General features: G+C 35.6%; 1 protein-coding gene across 7 annotated transcripts in view; it reads right to left on the bottom strand.

The window, feature by feature from the left end:
* Window positions 1-22,654, bottom strand: part of MYO6 (myosin VI) — a 770,453-nt gene that overhangs the window by 47,094 nt on the left and 700,705 nt on the right. For 5 of the 7 annotated variants that reach the window (XM_048935647.1, XM_048935650.1, XM_048935649.1 and 2 more), the window contains exons 3-10: window positions 19,127-19,196; window positions 14,407-14,480; window positions 12,272-12,401; window positions 11,368-11,473; window positions 9,702-9,757; window positions 7,486-7,583; window positions 6,482-6,646; window positions 551-631 (exon numbers count right to left, since the gene is read on the bottom strand). In XM_048935647.1, coding sequence (XP_048791604.1) covers window positions 551-631; window positions 6,482-6,646; window positions 7,486-7,583; window positions 9,702-9,757; window positions 11,368-11,473; window positions 12,272-12,401; window positions 14,407-14,480; window positions 19,127-19,196 — 780 coding nt within the window. Of the gene's footprint in view, window positions 1-550; window positions 632-6,481; window positions 6,647-7,485; window positions 7,584-9,701; window positions 9,758-11,367; window positions 11,475-12,271; window positions 12,402-14,406; window positions 14,481-19,126; window positions 19,197-22,654 lie in introns of all 7 variants that reach the window. The other 2 variants (XM_048935652.1, XM_048935654.1) reach the window with 1 other exon arrangement.

Raw genomic sequence — 22,654 nt, 5'->3', positions numbered from 1 at the left:
AACTGCTCAAAAGGATTGCTTGATTTTTAAAAATGTAACAGGAGATGAGAACACCTTCTTTCCTCCTGCTCCAAGTTCCACCCTCTCCTCCACGAAATGCCTCTTTCACTATGTAACAGTCCACAGCAAGGGACAACAAATAAAGGCAGTGTACTAGGAAGGGGTATATACTTAAAAATCCAGACAGTAAAAATGGCTTCAGAAGAAAAATACAATTTCTGAACCATTCCTAACAGTATCCAGATTTTGAAAGAAAATGAGAAAAAATCATGGTTCACTTTTTTGTTTTCTATGGAAGACATGCTGCATCATTAACTGTTCTATCATTGTAAGAATGAGAAGCAAACGATTTTATGTAGTGTTCCATTTACAATTTTAAGATGCACATTCACATATGCTTTTAGGACTAAATCCCAAAAAACTTTAGCAGTACCCATTTAGACCTATAAAGATGTGTAAAATGAACGTTTCATTCCACATTGTAAAACTGTGATAATTTTAAACTCTATCTAAATTCATTAACATAAACTCACTGAAGATGCAAACATACCTCAGGACTCTTGCGATTTTGCAAAATCTGCTTGTCTGTTTCTTTGGTAGCAAAGTACCTTGTGCAGCCTCGATTTAGATACTGTGACAGTAAAAAGAAGAAATGCATACTTAAAGATAGGAGGGAGGAAAACATGCTATTGTTTATGGCTTGTTTTGCATAGTTTGTTCCTATCGTATAGCAACAATGCTACAGCTATTCAAAAATGTTTTCAAGGAATGAACTCTATTTATTACACATACAAAATTAGAAAAGTGCAACAGTAACAAATTATTACTCTAATGCAATGGAGAGTGGTATAACATAAAAGACAACCAAAAACCAGGATCCAAGAAAATACATTTCCTGGCCTGTTTGTAATATCTAATTTTACCTCACCAAAAATCATACGCAACATCAGATAAGATTCATAATAATCTTTATTTTCAGCCACATAGAAGTTTTATATAGTACAGTGAGGTGGTGAGAGAGTAAAGTTCAAGCTGTGATAGTATCTATAGCATACTTTTATGGTCATTGTTTCTCACCAGAGATATATTTCTATAGTTAGTCAGAAACATGGCGTAATAAAAACCACAAATAGTGTTAATCCAGTATAAGCCTAGATCAGAATCTGGCTTCTGACATCCATCTCACATTGTACAGTAAAGGGAACAGGCATTCAGATGATTGGCACTTCCAGAAAAATGGGATCATCAGCTTTTTCCTTCTGACTGGTTCAATTGAAAATATGAACTCTGTCCAAAATCTTGGCAGGAGGTCTTTGTCTTAGGGAATTAAATTGATTTTCTTGGTCTGCCCACAAACAAATAAGTTTTCAACTGCGTGAACCCAGATAATTTTATGTTTTGATTAAAACTTATATACAGAAATCTAAAAGACAGCAAAAAAAAAAACCTGAATGACAAATTTGATATTAAAAAAAAAATTGACAAGAAACTGTTTGAAGTTAGCTTGCTGTTGAAATATTGGAACATTCTCTACATCAGCAAATAAGAATGCAAAGCATGCTGTATTTTAAATACAACAATATATCCTTGTATTCAGTATTAGTAAAGAGATCCCAGAAAATGAGGGTGGAATGTAAAAAAAGGTCATGCTCAACAGACTGAAAAAATGAACCAGCATGGCATCCAATAATTACCTGTGTTGGAGATATTTAATCACAAGATAGCGGCTTTCATTTGAAAGCTAAAAATTCATGTACATTTAAATCTGAGATAAATTATATTTTTAAGGCATGCAAACACATATCCTGAGAATATAACATGTAAATATCATTTAGATTTATTTTTCTTAAAAAAATAAAAATAAAAAAACTGCCCACACCTCTGAAGTTTAACGCTCCACTATAACTTCAGTGACCCAAACATAATGCAACCTGAATTCTCTTTTAGCTATCAGGATCTGAAAAAAAAAAATCAGCTTCTCATATTCACCAGCTATGCTCCCAGTGCAGATTTACTGCACAGCTTTACTTTCAAAGCCATGTTGTGCTGACAAAGCCACCTTGACCAACAACATTCAGCACCTAATAACTTTGAATCTCTGAAAACTTCTGCAAGGAAACCCAGAATATGAGCAAGAAGGATGGCATGCTTTTGTGCACATGCATTCAGTGAAGGGGCAGGTAAGAACAAAGACAATAACCTACAATTCTTTACTGTCCTTTGCCTAGTAAATTCAGGGGAAAGATGATCTAATGGAGAAGCATCCCCCATGAGCAATGCTGAAATCCAGTTAAATAGTTCAGGCTGGTAAGCCCAATGCAATTGTCTTGGATCATATCCCCAGAGCAAGCAAGCACTAGCACCAGGACGGCCAAATGATAGGAGATGACAACAGATCACTTAAGTCAAGGGGGAGCATGGCAGGTGAAGAAACAAAAGAGAACTGAATCATCCTTTGTCTTTTAATACTGCTTCACTTCTATGTAAAGTGGGAATCACCTTAGATTTGAGTTGGCCTTATTTTCAGGTTAATACAGTTAAGAGAAAGCAGGCATTGAATAAAACATGCGTGTGTCACAGGACTCTCACTGGTCCTAATTCAGACTTTGATTGATAGTCTACAAGCCACGTGCAAAATAAAGCCAATGTAAAAGTATGTCTTTCAGGATGGCATTTTCTAAGCAATCTATTTAAGAATATAATCTCCTTATCTCCTTGAAGTTGCTTTTTTTTTTTTTTTTTTTTTTTGCCAAGCCTCCAAAAGATTAACATTAATATCTAAACATTAATCAAACACCAAATGCTGGTTAGTGTAATATCTTTATCTATGAATAGAAGGTCGATAGATGATGTTTCCTCAGTCAATTGAAAAAGACAGATGTGCAGTCAGCAAAAAATGCAGTGAAAAAGTAACTCAGGCATTATTATTCAGTCACATTTTATGGCAAATATTTGGAAAAGTAAATGAGTGAAGAACATGGAAAAAATAATTCATACAAAAGTAATAGAGATTTAGGAAGAAATTTTACCTTTAATATTCATTTCCTAAAAGCCTATAAAGTGTTATTTCATGAATACATAGTACAGTATGACCAATAATTTTGAAGTATATTATAATATATTTATATTAATTTGCATACAAAGCTGTGTAAATACTGAGAAAGTGATCACAAATTTCCTTTTGACTAAACGTAATCAACTTCAGAAGGTGAAAAAGAAATGTTGTATTTGTTAATATCTAACATGCAGAGCAGACCTTTCTCATGTAGCAAGGAGCACAGGACTCATACTAACTTCTAGAGAGGTAACAAATATTCCCAAGAGAAATGAGAGCACCTGTCGCAAATTTAGCAGAAGTCCAAAAAATAATATTCAAGTCTGATAAGACAGGTGTCATTATAAGCTCTTTAGAGAGGGAACAAGCACAGCGAGTGCCTTCTGTACAGGCATCCATGTTGTTCAGTACTATACTGCACCAGCCTGATTTTAAGCAGGTTATAAGTGCGACCTTGATATCTACAATATCATGTAGTCTCATGAGCAGAGCTTTTGATTAAAACATTCCCAAGAGAGGGCACGTAGCATATCAGATACAGAATTAAAAATCTATTAACTACAAGAAATATGTATTAATGAAGAAGAGACTACTCGCAGAACCACATAATTGTAGGGGTTGGAAGGGACCTCCAGAGATCATCGAGTCCAACCCCCCTGCCAAAGCAGGTTCCCTACAGCAGGTCGCACAGGTAGGTGTCCAGGCGAGACTTGAATATCTCCAGAGAAGGAGACTCCACCACCTCCCTGGGCAGCCTGTTCCAGTGCTCCGTCACCTCACTGTAAAGAAGCACTTGCGCATGTTTGTGGAAAATACTCAAAAATATTCATTTAATAAGCTGCCGAAGGTTTTTGCATTAAAACATTTTTAAAAAATAGAACACAGAATATTGTATGTAACAATTGTGCAATAAAGTTCTGGCTTTTAGGAATTAAGATTGTCTAATACAAATGGAATATATGGAACTATCTTAGATCTCATCTACATAACTACTATTTGGTTCAAAAGTATCAGGAACTTTGCATCCTTAAGGCTTCTGGCTTCGTACTGAATTTTACAAAATACAGACGACACCAGGTAAAGTAACAGATAAGCACAATTCAACAAGCTTTATTTAAAAAAATCAAGTCATAGAAACAAAAAAAAAAACACCTATCAATGTAGTAGCATAATGCTTTGTTAGCAGTACTCCTCACCCCACTTAAGCCAATAAGTGGGTCAATTAATTTTTGTCCTCCTAATTCTACATGCTCTCCAGGTTTGTGTTACACAGACCTTACAGGCCCTATGCAGCAATTTGCTCTGGGTACTTTAGAAATGCTCAGTTCTGTTTCAGTGATGTTCCAAGTCAAGCATATCCCAAGAAACAACACAAAGGTGAAGACAAGTGGCAGAACTCGAGCAAACTGATGCCTAACAGCATGATTTGCTTTGCCGATATTTTTCTTTTCAACACAAGGCAATAAAGCACACGATGATATTTGTATATATTACAGTTTATGTGTGATTGTCAAAAGGAAACAAACTAATATATTTGTAAATCAACAACAAAATTGCAAGAATGAGTGACTGAAGTCTTCACCTGAGAAGTAAAATCAGTGATAGCAGTCTAAAATGAGGAAAGGCTTAGAAGTTCCCCAGAAGGGAAGACAACAGCTTGCTTTAATGGGAAACAAACTGGGGGGGAGAAATCAAGAAAACAATGAGAAACAACTATATAGCTGCACTGGTTGCATGCCAGTACAACATTATTAGTTCATCAAGAAAAAAAAAAACAGACTGCAATTATCAAAGAGTAAAACACTGAAAATCAAATGAGAATTTAAAAATAAAGGAAGTAGGGTTGGAATCACACAAATAGAATACAGCAGCAAAGATGTTTGACTAGGAAGAAGGAAAAGAAAGCAAAGGAAATCGCATAATTTGTCAATTGCTTTTGAAAATAATTCAGTGACATCTGCAGGAAGAGAAGCAAGAAGTAAGAAGGAAAGCTGGAACAAAAAATTAAACTGAGGTTGTAAAACTATTTAGTAAAAGATGGGAGGAAAACTATGCCAAAATGTAATGGTAGCACACAAAACCAACCTGCTTGTGGGATTTCTGATGGAAATGTAACATACAATCTGGGTTAGTCAGGCAAAACCACATGATCTCAGGAAAGGGAAAAAATGTCAAAAATAAAGCATGGTGAGAAGAAGTGAGGACAGTAAACAAATTAAAACAACGGCCACAGTGGTTTGAATTAAAAGGTCAATGCATACTATCCAATATCTCATCTTCAACCATAACCTGTATTTCACCCAAAGATTTTACTATTCCTTTCTGAGCTGACAAAACAGCACGCAATTTACAAACATGGCAACATAACACACCATTTCACTCTTTTACTTTCCTAGTATTTCTTGAAATTCTACTCTTGCCATTTCTCTGACACCGAATATTAAGCTAACATTTTTAAAGAAGTACACAGAATTATTCCTTCCTGTTATTTTAAGTTCATTTTCATGTAGGTACTGTTAACAACACTATATTCAGCACTGACTGTATTTGTATTTTATTTTCCTGTTCTACAGCTGAGTGACTGAACCAGTAAATGTTGAAAAACAGCAAAAACCCAGAAAAAAATAAGTAGTCCTCGGGAAAGAATAAATTAGCAGATGAAAAACATAAGGAAAAGCATGCTTAATAACGAGAAGTAATCCTGGGCAGAAGAGGTGAGCACGAACTTCAGGTTAAATGGAGATAAAAGTGCAAGTTTTCAGCCTAACAGATAAGCGAGTCTTATCATACAACCTGGGGTGACCAAGAATGACAGATAGTTTGAGGAGAGAAACAGGGAAACTGGGGTAATGCTAATGACGAATCTAGACATCAGAGAAAGATAGAAACAGGACACAACAATGCAGGAAAGACAAGGGAAAGTACATAGATTTCAACAGAGAAGTACAATCACTTTATCACCATGATTTGATCCTTGGTATGAAGTGTGAGGTAATAATTTGAAGGACACAATCTCAGGACAGAAATATCAGGCCTTCCTTAATGCATGGTCAGAAGAGAAAGAAATAAAAGCAGTCTTTATAAAGATCCCACAGAACAGCTGGGTCACAATCAAAAAATTTGCACTTTCCACCTCAAGAAAAGCCAACAGCAAAATTATGAGCAACTGGGTATGCAGTGGTACCTTACTGGAAAAAGCAAAGATTCCTCAGTTTTAAAACACAGAGGAAAACTATAGGAAGCTTTCCAATAAGAACAAAATGGCTAACAGTCCTATGCCCAGATCAAATAGATTTTCATTTTCTGAATTTTCTAACAGAAAAAAGTTAATCAAAGATAATAAACAGATAATTTAATAAGATTTAAAAGAGACGTCCATGTATGGCAGCAACGTAAAGCTTTACAACTACCGACTCCAATACTTACCCTGAAGCTGTCAGGAGAGCTTAGATACAGTTTTTCTCTAATGTCTTCTGGAGCACCGGCACAAAGCCTGTAAAAGATATGATAATTCCTCTCTTCTTTGCCTTGCACACAGATCCGAGATTTCTCCAGAAGGTAATGTGATACAAATCCACCAACCACCGAGTTCTAGGAGGAAGAAATATTTTTCTGATTATTTGAATTTTTATTTAATATTTATTTTTAGATTATTTGTGTGAGAGTTTTTCAATTTACAATTGTCTGCTCAAGTCTATTTCAACTGACACTGCCCCAGAGCTTAAAATATATATTTTAACTAATGGGTATCAAGCTTAAGATGAGAAAGTTTCCTCTACCATAATTTCTCCTCGGTGCAAGTACTGTGCCATGTACATTTCTCTTACCAGAAGGCTCTACTTCATAACGACAAGCAGAAATCCTACATGCATATGCTTAAGCTATTCTAGCTAAAATACATTCAAAGAAAAATCTTCATAGGCTACACAGCGAGTAGTACTTCTGACCAAAAAAATAAAAAAATAAAAAATAAAAAAATCAATTTTAAGACTTTTTTCACATACATAACATTAATGTGAAGTCTTAAAATTTTATACAAATATGTAACAATCAGAAATTCATATAAAATATTAAAGCATTAAAATAAATTTATAACAGCTGATATATATATATATATACACAATTCACACCTGTTTGTGAATTAAAGGAATGCATAAATGCTTAAGAGCAATTAAGTTATTCTTCAGTTTGCCTTTTCCCTTTGTGTGATGTTTGGATGGAAGCAATTTTCCCATTGATTTGACACACAGTTTTCCAGCAGTGACACAGTGCTGTGGCTTTCCTTTCATGGTGATAAACATAAATCAAATAGGAAAAGCAAGGACAGTGAGTATTTGGTGTAAGATAAGTCTATTTAACCTACTTCCAATCTAGCATTTCCATTCTATAGCAAAAAATCATCACTATTTTCTGTATCAAAACTCCAGTACCTTCTCATTGAAGTGAATTTCCACGAATTTCCCAAAACGACTGCTATTGTTGTTACGAATAGTCTTTGCATTTCCAAAGGCTTCCAATAACGGATTTGCTGATTACAAAAAATAAATATTTAAAGAAGTGTTAAAACGTGACCGATGAAGTACCAGTAGGAAAGGGAAAAATAAATTCATACTAATTATTCAGTTAACTTATTGAGAATAAGGTGTGAAAATTAAAGGAAAAATATTACCTATTATAAATAACTCATTTTGCAAATTGTACTGGATATACAGTGGTGGAATTTACAATGAAGTGTTTAAATGTCATATAACACTGCAAAATAACTGAATTAATACTGTAAGAAATTCAGAGACGATCACCAAAAATGATTCAGTGGTGTTCTTCTAACAGCAAGCAGATAAATAAATGATACACAAACTATAAGATACAATACACAATTTGACATTTCCCAATAAGTTGTTGGTCATAAAATCTAAACTGCCCATTTATCCCATCGACAAAAATGTCACTGAAATGTCATGCACATATTAGATTGATTAGGAAAAAAAAAAAATTATTAGAAAAGCTGTTTTCAAAACCACCTTAAAAGTGCCCTTTCAGATTAGCTGGATTAAACGAATGAGAGATTTTTTATTTTTTTTTTTTTACTGGCTGCAGTTTTCAAGCATCTTAAAGACAAATCCATACAGAAAGAGCTGCTGAAATCTAATGCTTGCTTTATATTATTCAAGTCATGCATGGTTTAAGCAGTTTGAAAATGCTTAGTAGTTTTGAAACACAAGGCTACCGACTGTAGTTTGATAACTCTGAAGATAAAAGAAAATCAGTTTACTGAACTGCACTAACAAACCAAACAAAATATCTGCGGGATATTTGAAGGCTTTTAACTAAAAAAACATGCATTGGAAATTACGTGAGCAGAAACTCAGGCCTAAAACTGACAACCATCTACAAATCTATTCCTACAAATGAACAGTGAAGGAATAACTACAGTGGTCAGATAAATTAGGGATGATAATACATTATTTGTTAGGACACCAGCATTAACTTCTTTGGTTTGGGGTTTTTGCTTTGTTTTTAAAGCACAACTTTAAGCATATGCAAGAAAATCCACGTCTCACTTTCACAACCATCTCACTAAGAGGCCCTGGTAACTGTTCAGGTATCCAGATACTTTACCTATTAACAGATTTGAAGAATGGTTTATGAATTTAAAAAATTTGCAGGAGTTCTTTCAGTAGGATTAAGGTTCCTCTATTAATACAGATGCTTTAAGAGCACTCATTAAAACTGTGCTTCACAAAATTTAAAATTCATGCATCAGATGCTGATTAGAAACAACAAAAACACTAAACAAATCACTTCTCAAAATACCTGTAAGTACCAATTAATTATCCAACTCTTGGGCTACTTTCTAGGTTCCTTCAGCACACAATGAATTTCACTAAGGACTGGTTTAAATAAACCTACAGCAATAACAGACTAAAGACTTGAATGATCCAGTGATGCAAACTACATAAACAGAAATACTTGGAGTTTAAGAAAAAGACACTAAGAGTAATGAAATTCTGAAATAAATCTTCAACAAAATATAGAAGACTGAAGCTTTTTCAGAGTGGTTGGTTTTGAGATGTATGTTTCTTCTCAAAGTTATTTCCAGGTTAATCAGGAATTCCACGCAACACTGAAAAGGGCCAACCAAATAACCATAAAGAAAAAAGTCTCTTTTGACCTTGTTTGGGAGTCTATTATGAAGACAGACACAATGAAGAAGGAAGTGTTAATCCAAATGATATGCCTTACGGCAAAAAGCACGAACAACTCTGAACTATATGATAAACCTCCCTCCTTTGAGAATTTCATGGTGAGAAGAAGGCATTAGATCTTGCTAATACAAACAGGTATTAATGAGAATGCAATCTTAGCCTTGTGGATTAATAAAAGATAAAATCCAGCGTTGGCTACACAACAACTCAAACTCCACATCAAGGACTGTGTGACCTTATATTAAATAAAAGTGAAGCAAATCAAAAATAAAAAACCTTTTTTAAGAACTTAAGATCCAACTAAACTACCTAAATTACTCCACAGGAAGTCTGATAGTATTTTCATCCTAGCTGTTATTTTAGTGACACTTCAAATTCAAAAAGAATTTTAAAAAAATATTATAATTGAACCTTAAATGAAATTAGGCAAAATTCAGTACCTTCTACAATTCTGTCATCAATATCTTGGCCAGTACCGTAGGACTCGGTCAAATATCTGTAAAGCAAGATAAATACAAGTAAATTACTGAATTTTCCCATGTGTTTCCTAAATTAAACACAAGTTCCATGCATACAGCTTCAGCATTCCCAGTCATCAACGTTAATAAAATGCTGAAGTGTAGATGGTGATATAGGAAATTGCAATGCATAAGTAAAATAAGAGTCAATTTAGCAATTGAAGAAAGAATTGAAAACAAATCCAAAACTTTCTCTTAAGTTGCACCTCTTTTTCCGCTCCCCCACTCCCAGCTCTCAAGTACAGGGCATACCTCCTGGAAATTTACAACTAAATCTGGGACACATTTTAAGCTGTTCTTGAAATAGAACCTTCCAAAAAAGTTCAGGAACATTAACAGAGCTATATTACTACCTTCTGCCTCCTGATGAGTACACAAGGAAGAAGCCTTCCTGTTTTAAGAACTCATTAATAACATTTTGTACGCATGTTATGTGGGGGCAGTTGGCAGAGAGATGCAGCAGTGTTGACATTTGCCTGCCACGTAATCAGAACTTCCTCTGTTGAGAAGCAGAAGAATAACATCCTTTGAGGATATTCCTCAGGGGATGTTCTCCCAGTACGTGCTGTGTTTTGTGGGTTTTTTAAGCAGGACCAAAGTTGTGAGCCATATTCTGTCAGGACCTTGCTGCAACTCCTACAGCTCTCCAGTAAAGGTTGCAAAGGGGCAGAGAACAGTGTGACGGACAGATGGCCAGCCACGATGATTCTTCCTGGGATATAGAAGATAATACCACTACCACGTATATGATGCCAGGGAAAAGGCAATTAAAGATTTACACAGAGAAATAAGGCAAGGAGAGGACAGAATGAATTCAAACTGCCTGCACTGTGCTTTCCTAGTCAGGTCACTTGTATTCTAGTTGAATTTAATGGAGCATTACACTCCAGTTATAGTGTTCCAGAACGATATAAATCAGTTAAAGTATGACACAAATATGGTCAAGATTATTTAAAACATGGAAGAGGAAAGCTGATCAGCAATATGACCTCCACATAGTTTAATGTGCTTGATTCAGTATCTTGCATACAAGAACATCAATAAATAAAGAAATGAATCCCATTATTCAGTATTTATTCAGTAAAGTAGGGTAGAAATATATTACAATTGCAATTGTCTCAGCAATTAAGAGTTAAAAACTATGGATCATCAAGCAAACTGAAGAAACAACGACAGGGAAAACAGATAATTGCACACATATGGCAGAAACGAGCGTGTCTCGCAAGACACAGTTAAAAAGCCTAGTTTCCATTTTATCAACGACAATACCAGACACACAATACCAAAACAACTGCATCATAGACCATAATAACTGCATAATAAACCATATATGATGCCACTACAAGTGAGTTAAGGCTTCTGTAAACGTACAGCCATTGCCATATGATCCACATGCTATCATGTCAGCGTTTAAGTTTAACTCTATGAATCTCATGAACTAAAGTGTACATAGAAGCATGCACATAACCTTCTGAATCAAGACTTACTGCTGTGCTACTGAGTGCCACATAATTAGCTCTGTCTGTATTTCAAACAAACACATCAAAACAAGAGATTCACTGAATAACTTCGGTTCAAAATTACAAACCTCAAAACAAATTTAGTGTTTTCTGTCTTGCCAGCTCCGGATTCTCCAGAAACTATGATGGACTGACTCATCTTGAGTACTTTCATATCACGGTATGCTTTATCAGCTTAAATGAAAGAATACATGAAACATGACAAATTATGCTTGCAACTCTCCTGAAAAATCAAATAAAAAACTAGCCACAATACAAACATGCAAACTCAGTATTTTCAAAAAATTCTTTACAATTGAGTGTATTACATTTTATTGAAGTTTCTCTTTGAATTACATGATAGCTGTCCACCCACCAACACCAACACGTGATAGCTTGGAGTCTTTGATAGCAAAAATTTACCAAACTCAGGTTGGACAAAGTAAAACAAAAAACATCCACGTGGTATTGAGCATTTTCAGTTAAATGTGTTCACAAAACAGCTGAAAATCAATTGTACTTTAACATATTTTTCAATGCACAATGTGACAAATCTTTTCTTAAACACAGTTACATTCAAAGTAATTTGTAATCAGGTTTATACCAATAATAATATTTAAATGTGCTTTCTGCCTATAAAATAATCACATAAAAAGAAGCAATGCATGCGATTTGGCAGTGTAGTGAAAGACAAATGCAATCACTATATTTTGCCAGTTTTGTGTATGTCATTCTTCATTTTTAAAAATGTGATTATTTTTATGATTGTAAATTATATTAAAACTGCTCAGACGTAAAACACTGGAGGAAAAGAACAATCATAAATAGTTGCCAAAAATCTTCTAACTGTATATCAAAGTGGTGAAAATTTGCAATGTTAGCCACCATGTTTTATTTGTAGCAGCTCTCAGTAATTGAATCAAATGTGCAATTTATATACATCTGCAATTTAGTGCTTGCTTTGTAAAAGACAAAATCAGACTCAATACATACCAATAGCAAAGACATGTGGTGGCAGTGTCCCAAGTGATCTACCCTGGTACTTTTTAATAGCCTCCGAAGAATAGAACTTAGGTATATCAAAATATGGATTCACTGCAATAAGAATGTTGGCTACATATGTCTGTGAAGAAAAGAATTAACAGCAAATTATTAGCTACTATCCAACCAAAGTAGTTAACAGCAATTTTCTATTATTATTGAAGTGTAAAGTTGAAGTACAACAATTAGATTTGCAATTTTCTCCAGCTAATGCAGATCAAAGAAGAGTTATACTTTCAGAGTTCTTCAAATCATCTTTCCAGGACTTCTGTGAAAAAGCACTTCTCAGGAGAATTTCCTAACCAATGAGCTGTGGAGCATGTCCCAAATTTGACCTCTGTCTCTCTCCTTTTAAATGATTTCCTACTAGATGTGTTTCTAGATCAGGGATAAGGCATCACTACTTCCTCTTCTAAAGCAAAAAAGTAAGCTCTTGGCTAGCATATTGCAGTCTCCTCCAATGAGGACAATAATTTTTCAGTATCAAATGGAAGCAACTCAGCAGGAAGGACTGACAGAATAGTGCCTGGGAAATTGCTCAAGCCAGGCAATAAAAGCATTCAGCTGAGAGAAATTAGCTACGGCCGCTTCCGAAGTGAGAAATGCAGAATACAAATGCTTTGTAATTGACAAAGAATTTGGGGGAGGGGGAAGGCTGCTTTTTACTTTTCCATCTGAGAAATCTTTCATACTTTCATTTTAATGATCAGGTCACATACAAGTATGGCCTGATGTCTGAAGCACAGAAAAAAGCAGATTGGTGGGAAAAGGTATAAAGAATATCAGATAAACCCTCAGACTGAATAACTTATTCGGTTTATTGTTAGTGAGTATATCCCAAGACTAAAAATCTCCAGACTGAATTTTAGGTGCTGTCATGAAATGCTGATAGAAGGCTGGATCACACATAACACAACATTTTTTTTCAGATGCTTCTATTTTCATCATTATTTCAATGATATAAGATAGAAGCATAGAGCTCTCCAAGAGCTGCAAGTATTAATATTCATTTTCTTTTCAGTAACAATGCAAATGCTGTCAATCAGAACTAAACAAAAAAAAAAATACAATAAATTCCAACTGTATCAAAAAGTTACAATGAAATGGTAATTAAGATAATTTGATATTTTTTCCAGAAAATGTATGTACATGGGGCAACACATTAGTAGCACTTGTTCAAAGGGAAGAAAAAATTTATGAACCTAAATACTATCCTCCCTTATGATAAGATCAGTTTTAGAGTTTATTTCATTGGGTTTTTTTGTGTCTGTTTCATTATTATTTCTCCAGTACAGCATTCGAATCACCATTTTAATTCATTTTTCTTAAAGCTGGTGCTTTATCTTGAACCTATAAAAAATGTATAGCTCTGTAAAGTTAACTGCAACAAAGGAAAACAACCACACATTCTTTATGCCTATATAAGAGGATATCACTCTTAATCAATTCATTTTAGATCAGCAGACTAACAAAAAGGTTGATTTTTCTTTCTGAAACACTGACACTTAGAAATTGCGTAGACATTTTGCATTATCACAGACCAGCTTTCTATTAGAAAAAAAATAAGAAAGAAAATTCTTATCTTTCTTCTGTTTCACAGCTGTCAGTGTCAGGGCAGATGGCAGGGACAAAATGTAATTCAGTCAGAATTCATTAAGGACAATTAGGCAATCTGATAGCAATATAAAAGATTAAGATGGACATCTGAGCTAGGAGGTGTTAGAGACAGCACCTGTTTGCTTCGTTCAAAAATAATGAAGAAAGAACCATCTTTGTTAATAGCTACTGCAATGGTGAAGTAATTTCACTACAGGAATTGACATCTGCGATACAACACTGTGCTACAACTGCAACTGAGCTGTTAGGTTGAGAAAAATCTATTGCTCTGCCTGGTAAATTTAGCTAGCATCAATCTGATACAGGTCTTAAGCAAGGTAGCAAAAAATGCCTGAAACCTCCTAAATTTATAATGGTACAATTTCTTTTAATGTTCTGTGATTGGAGGAAAATATTAATTTTTTTGTGGATTCGGTTTTTTTGAAAGTATACTTATCATTAGACTGGTTGACATGACAGGTAATACTTACGTAAATTCTGTCCTTACTGTATCGAACTTTGATATTGTGAAGGAGAGTGGCTTCATTTAAATACATAAGGGAACCTAAAAGTAAAAGAGTCATACAGCATTAAGAGAACAGAACTATCTTTGTGTACAGCCAAGCAACAAATCTTAGGATTAAGGATTTTACTTCCTCTTTCTTTGACTACAGTTTAATCCTATCATTCCTATCTCTATACTTTGTTGAGGCAGATCCTCTAACTCATCAATATACACTTTAAAAATTGTAGACCTACTCTTCATTGTACAGCCTAAGTTAAAGAAAGTTGCTGAACCAAGAATTAGACTACAGGAGCTTCAACAGAGATCCTTCAAGTGTAAATTGTCCACTCCAAAGTCCCTTATAACATCCTCATACACAAACACAGTGCTTTTCCCTCCATGCTATTCTACAAGCATGGAAACCAGCAGCTATCAAAATCCATCGCACCAACTCTTTTATTCCTTCCACATCCTCTCTGATCTCTGCAACAGCATCCACAGGGCCACACCGTGATGCTTTGAGTAAATGCTGGCCTCCTGGAGATTTTCAGCTCTTCAATTTTTCCAATGTATTTTATAGAGACAGCAGGGCAAACATCATTGCAACATCAAGCACCAGTGCAACCTTTCACATCTGTAGGCCTCCTCATGGAAACTGCTGGAGGGGGACAATATTACCACAACAAAACCTACCTATTTTTTTCTTTATATGTTAATATAGAATAACTGCAAATTCCACGAGCCCATCACAAAAAGGCAATGCAAGGCAGAGAGCAGGCACATGTGCAGTTTCAACACACTGGAAAAGCTAGGCCTTGTTTTCAGCTATGAAACTCTGGAATGTGTTTGGCAATCCAAAATTACAGAGAGCTCTACAAACACAGCCTCAAATATATTTTTAAAATATGTCTGGTCATCTTTTTCTATTTGCCTAAAATTTAAGTGCAGAACACCATTTTGTCTTGTAACAATTGAATGGCTACCATACTTAGTATTCCTTAAAGCATTAGTGGCAAGTGAAAAGTTGTTTACATTTGACTACTGTTTATAGAATAAGCAATGAGTGATAACTGCAATCCCCTACTTCACATGAGGCCCATACGTGCATTATCAGTAGGCAGTGACCAATAAAGCGTAGAGAGAGTGTCATTTCTGAACTTGAGCCAAGTGGAACCAATACCCCTAGGGCCTAAAGGGCCCTGGCAGAGAAAAACAAATAGCAGAACCGTAGAATTGCTCAGGTTGGAAAAGACCTTAAATTCTAGCTTATTTCTGTGGATATGCAAGACAGACTGCAAATTTGCATTGCTTGTAGTCCATCTCCTCAGACACCTTGCCCAGAAAGGAAGCATGAAGCTCAGCAAGCAGCTCCTAACTTCTCCCTCAACGTTCCTTCTACTGACTCAGAAGATACTGGCAGTAGAGCAGGGAGTGGCTGTACCTCCCATTATGTATACCAAAACCAGTTCTAAGCAAAGGTCACTTCAGCAGTGGTTTGCAGCCTCCCTCTGGCTTGTGTAGCTCCACTGAATAACAGTGCTTCCTTCCCTAACTAAAACATAGCTTTACTTCAGATGACTGGAGGCATTCACATTTCTCAAAGGACTTTGCAGCTTCTGGGTTGTTTAGAAGAAACCATCTTCCTCTGAAAAATCTCTTGTACATACAAATCTGCTATGTCAGAGGTTCCGAGACCACAAATTGCATGGCTGCCTTAGCAGACCTATTTATGCAGTCACCTCTTTGAATGAGGTTGTCCCAGGTGAAAGAGACATTACAGAAGGAAATGAACCAGAAACTTCTGCTTGCTCCAATAAAAGTTGAAATCTCCTTCTCCCTGTGGGTGTTGGTGAGGGGGGGGGGTCATAAATTTTGAACGTTGCTGCTCATGTTTAATCATTTTAATTCTCAATACTGAGTTAAGAAAATGCTGTATAGTAATTGTCTTTGTACACTTAAAATTCAAAAGAAACAACCTTCTCCCTTGAATGCATCTTCAGATGAACCTCATGTGGTTTGCATTATATTTTAAAGGAAATAGTTAGGCATCCCAAAAAATTTGGTAATTATCCAAACAACACAGAACCCCAGATTTCAACATTCTCTTAGTCCCCACTATTCTCTTAGCAAAAGGATCCCAGTCCTCATTAAAGGCACTGTACCTGCAGATTCACCATGTAATGGGAGCTTGTCTCCAAGAGAAACACTGTCACCTCATTGCAAGATGTACAAAATAAAGCTTATGTCAGCAATTTCAAAAATGCACATTCTTTAAAATAAACTCCATAAAAGCAGCAGCCACATCCAGAAACAAAGACAGCAACCAGAGAGAGAATTACTGTTATTCATATTGCTCATTCCTAAATATAAGCAGCATATGTGCACAGTCACATATTTATTTACATAAACTTCACAGAAGTGAAGTCAGGCACTTAATGTCAGGAAATGCCGATGTCAAATCCATACATGCTGGCTCTCCTGTGCATGCAAAAAAACGGGCTTTACATGGAAGATTATGTTTTATCCTGTAATTACTAGGCTCTATGCCTGCTGGACACTTTTTAAAAGTAATTCTTATCTGACATCCTGCCCTCCCCATTCCTTCCTTTTATGGCTTTTTTTTTTTTGTCATAAAAAAATAGATGTTTCACATGTGGTGATAGCCCCCTAAAATTGAGTAAGCTTGAGGTTGTTGGGGAGTGGAAGAGGGGTGTTAATCACAAGAAAATGTAAATTATTTTAATCGGTACCATTTGCAATATTAACATTTGAGGAAGAGCTAGGTTTACAAAAAGGTTCTCTCTCGCAGCCAACATATTAGAGATATGGAAGGCTAATGGTGGGGGAAAAAAAAATACTTCAGCAGATTACTCCTGGAAGGGATTTAATCACTAAGGTAAGTGTCACAATGGTAATCACAATGGTAAGTGTATTATTAACTAGTTCTTCAGGATTTTTCAAAACTATTATAAGGAGAGACAGAAAGCATGTAGCAGTTTGTCAGGCTTCCCACGATTTATATTTAACATGCTCTTCTTAAAGATCAACAACACTCAGCACAAATCACAGAATGGCTTTGGTTAGAAGGACCTTAAAGATCATCCAATTCCAAACCCTGAACTGCGGGCACAGTTGCCAACCATTAGATCAGTTTGCCCAGGGCCACATCCAACCTGGTCTTGACTGCCTCGAGAGATGGAATATCCACAACTTATCCACAATCTTCTCTAAGAGAGAAAAGGGCTAAACTTAGGATTCATATATGCTGGAGGTAAACCTCAACTGCTGAGCAAAAGGTAGAAATACACTGGAAGTCTGAAAACAGTATCTGATGCAGAAAGGACTGCTGAGCAAAATATTCTTAAGTTTTGTATTTTGTTTAGTAAACCACAGAAGAGATTTTCTTCAATAGGACTGTTTTAACTTAATTGAATAGTACTTTGTTAAAATCTCAAATTATATCCATTATCTCATTCCAATTTTCAGTTCCCTGACTAGAACACTCAGATACCAGGACATCTCAGTAGCATCACTGTGACAGATGAATACATTAAATGAATTTCCCTAACAATAACCACAGAAGACAGATACCAACTTTGAAAAGTTCCTATCCACATTACATTCACAAAAATACCAAAAAATGGAAGCAAAGTTGTCAGTTTGGTTCCACCTGTAAAAACACTGCATCAACTAAGTCCAGTCAGAAGCCTCAAGTCTCCTTTTGTTGTTACTTATTACAGAGCAGTTACAACAGCTGTACTTCCTGCCATGGGATATAAATACTATTTCACAACAGAAACTGAGGATCTTAAATCATCAAAACAAATTTGAAACTCCCACTTTTTATTTATTTTAAATGAACAACAGAAACTACTTTTCCCCACCATTTATGAAGTTACAGTTCTTTGGCCAACCAGTAATCCTCATCAGAAATACTCAAAAGAATTCCATTCACCAGAACTTCAAGACAGGATAGTTTCCATGAATAGATTTGTTCACAAAAAGCAACAGTTCTATAAAAGCTGACATTTTATCATTCATCTTTCTTGGCACTCTCTTTTCTCACCCTAGATTTGGGTACTCAATTTGTTTCTATCCAACAAACCACAAAATATTTAACAAAATAAAAGGCCTGCAATATCAACACAATTTCTATTGTGCAAGTTCACTTCAAAAGTCCTTCTCCAACATCACTCCTTGACCGGATTCAGTATAGCCCATTTACATTTCCAGTAGCCCCAAAGGGCCTGGATTCCTATCTCCAAATTCTGAAAAATTATCTTGACATTTTCAGCTATTCTTGCTTCCACAGGAATGCTACCTGAGGAATGAATGGGTTACGTGCAGGAAAATGCAGTAAAATACAGAGGCTGATAAAGTAACTAATCCTTAGGCTTTGCTTTAGTTAATCACAAAATACTCATTGCAGTTGATCAAGATGCTGTATGTATCCGAAGTCAGTCAAGTAATAATTGCACCTGAGAATAACGCATGTAACTACGGGTTTCCTCTAAAGTGCGTGGATGAAAATTTAGAAAATAAAATGCAATAGATTATATTTTAAATGGGCCTACTTTCAGTTTAAAGGGTTAGTAAAGTTTATACACAATAAAAAGGAAATGCTGCAAGCAAACAACATTCTCACACATTTTTACTTTTTTTTTTTTTTCCCAAACGCAAAATCTATTTTTAAATTTGTAACTTACAATTATCTTCCACATCTTTTTTGCTGTCCTCTTCGGCAGGAAACACTTGATTGATAGCAGCCTGGAAAGTCTGTTAGACGAAGAATATTAACATTGTCAAAATACCTTCAAAATAAGGACTTCAAAGATGTCTTATCTCATGTTGCAAGTAAACATACCACCACTGAAGTTTCTAGCTTTATAACAGCTTTGGAAATCATACTGACCTACTAGGTGTAGACAACAGCTGCATCATTTGCATTATTGAACTACACTAGAAAAATTGCTGTAATATAAATTCTTACCACAAAAATATTTGATCCTTTTTGAAAATTGCACACAGTCGTTGGCACACAAGAGACAATGCCAAAAATAAGGATGAGAAAACTAACAATACTGCAAAGGGAAGAGAATACTAAAGAACGAACAACTCCCTCAGCTTTGCAATGAAGGAAAAAGAAGAAAAATGAAATTATTAGTTCAGTGGAAGTAGCACTGTCATTTTCACATTTTGTTTTAAAACATTCTCACTTAAAACATAAATATTCAGTAAACAATATTCTCTATATCCCCAATTCCCATAACTCAGGATTGTAACCATTTTCTTCAGCAAATCGATATTCAAGTTGAACAAGACTTTTCTTCAGCCCCTATACTCCAAAGGTATAAAACCAGCCAGTTATCGAATGTTCATGTCCAAGTGAAAAAAATTCATATTAAAAACAACTTTGTTTTTCCTTTATTCTCCAGAAATGATAATTCACATTGTTGTAAAAACAAAGGAAAAATATCCCAGAATGCACGTATTACAGCATCTGCATAAAACTGCAGGACAGTGTAAGAAGTAGGAATTCAATTATACTTCTTGTATTAATAGCTTGCTTGAGCCACCTAGGAATGAACAAAAACCCTGCTGTACCAATTAAACACAACAGCCGCCATGCTGCTACAGGCCTCTTCCCTGTGGAAATGCAGATAAGAGGCCTAGTTTACTCTCTACTATTTTAAAGGACAACCAACCAGAACAAAAAGCGTGATCCTAATAAACGAGAAATTTGCTTGTTTAACTTTGTATCCAGCAAGACAGTATCATGAGAAGCATCTCACATGGAAATTTAGGAAAAATCCAGCAATTAGCTCATCTTTGCTTCATTACAAAAGATACAATAATTGTGATCTTGTAACTTAGACCATGACAAACATCTGCACATTCCAGCTCTCTCTGAAGAGGCACAGATTAATAACATCACTGAGCAAAAGTCATTTCTGCCAGCAGAAAAATATCTGCTCTGCAATATCCCTTCCCTACAAAGTTATTGCGCTGTATGCAAATTATAGTCATAATAATTTATATTTTGCCATTTCCTTATTTGGATTGAAAAAAAAATGCATAAAACACTTCTGTAAGGGAAAGGAAGCTGCATCATGACTTTGGAACACTTGGATGCCTATCAGAACACCTTCCTTCAGAGCACGGTGAAGCTGTGGTGGATCTGAATGTCACCCATCTCAGCAGTTTGGTTCTAGCGGAGCAGAGAGCTCTTCCCTCCCTCTCAAAGCACTGCAGTTAGAATATATTACCATCATTTTTTCTGCAAGTTTGCTGACAATAAAGGTGTTCCTCACTGGGTATAGATCTATTTGAACACAACAATTTCCCACATACTCAGTTCACAGAATCACAGAATTGTAGGGGTTGGAAGGGACCTCTAGAGATCATCCAGTCGAACCCCCCTGCCAAAGCAGGTTCCCTAGACCAGGTTGCACAAGTAGGAGTCCAGGTAGGGCTTGAACATCTCCAGAGAAGGAGACTCCACAATCTCTCATTCATTTCATCCATTTTGAATGAAATAGCAGAAAAGATTAAGAAAGCTTGACTGGCTTCACAAAAATCTAACTTCACTTGTTCTTGTCTGCTGATGTTTAACCACTACTAAGGACAGTTATTTATTTTCTTTTAAAGGAGAAAACATGATATCCAGCTACTCTGTAACACTTTACAAATCTTTGATACTCCAACATTTGACAGATCTCAACCCAGTTACACCACATCTATCTCAGAAGAAGGAAGAGCTTTTTCAATCTCAGCTTTCTGATCAAAGATAAATCTCAATTAGAAATTAACGAGAATTCATACTGACTGCCCTCCTTCATTGTTTCACAAAATGGGAATTTTGAAATACTTGCTAGAAATTGCATCATTAGATATGCTGCAGAGACAGCTTGTGACAAACCAGATGCCCTTCCCCAAGCCCTTCCAGTCTTAGAATCTAATTTAGTACAATATAACATGTAAATATTTAATGAATGTCAAAACTAATAAGCAATATAAAGAAAATTGTTCTCCTGCTGGATTTTTTTTTTAGTTCAGAATAGTTTAAACTATGTGAACCAAGAATTTTATTCCTGTCATGATTGCTCCAATGCTTTACGTTCAAGGTGATTACTTCTTGTGTAGATAAGTACCTTATTTAAAGATGTAAAGCTCTAAATATTGCTAAATGCCATTAAAATCTGACCTATTAAACAGAAAAATAGGTAAGCTATCATACAACTATCATTTAAAAAAATATATATTCATTGTTGTTCTGTATTTTGAAATAAATTGGCTTTTAGAGGAAAATGTTTCAGGTCAAAGACAATTTAAAACATAGTTTAGGACAAACTTTCTAAAAATTGAGAGGATATTATTCTTATGAAGTGGTCTCAGAAGGCAAAGCAGATGATTTGTGGGTTTTTGTGTAGGCTTTTTTTTCCTTTTTGTAATGAGGCAGCCCTTGAAATCCAATGGCAATCTTAACAATTTTTCCAGAAACTAGATGAGTGAAAAAAGATATCTTTCCGTTCAAGCAGGATCTTCTTTCTGCCATGTAATCCAATACATGTAACCATGTCTTCCTTTATACCTTCCAGATACAGACAGGGAGACATCCCTGCTCTCAGCTGCATTTCACAGAACAACTTAAAGCAACACCATTCATATGGTGGATAAGAGTCTGCTTTATTTGCTCACGCAAGCTGCACTCACTGCTAAAATAATGCCTTTGCTTGAAAACACTGAACTTTGGACATTCTGATCCTTACTTTCAGAGCACATTTATTCATTTATACTTAACCTGGTAAAATGCCTTTCTGGTTATTCAGAGCATACTAGGATAGGGGCCCCACAAAGCCTTGCAGAACCCTTCAGAGACTTTCTCAAAAGACATCAGGTGGCTCTCGGGTGAACTCAACAGGGATGTAAGCTGGGGTCTGCAGCAATAGGTGCCTCCCCAGCAATGCCAGAAACTCATTACTACAGTACCATGTGGGTCCTAGAAAGGCCTCTCAAGGTGCCAGCCCCTCTGAGGCATCTCTTTAATCACTTAATTCAGATTTGCTACCTCTAGGAAAATATTAAATTCCTTGTTTGGCCATTACACTCAGATCTGCCTTTGCCCTGTTACAGCACCAAGCAATACAACAGAAGCTATTTTCAACAGATCCTAAGGTCAGGATTTCTGATAAGTTTGAAAGTACATTCTGAGTACAAAATGTGTAAATGCAGCA

The sequence above is a fragment of the Lagopus muta genome, chromosome 2 (assembly GCF_023343835.1).
Source record: "Lagopus muta isolate bLagMut1 chromosome 2, bLagMut1 primary, whole genome shotgun sequence".
Taxonomy (NCBI): domain Eukaryota; kingdom Metazoa; phylum Chordata; class Aves; order Galliformes; family Phasianidae; genus Lagopus; species Lagopus muta.
The sequence above is the reverse complement of the archived record's forward strand: the minus strand, read 5'-3'. Positions and strand labels throughout refer to the sequence as shown.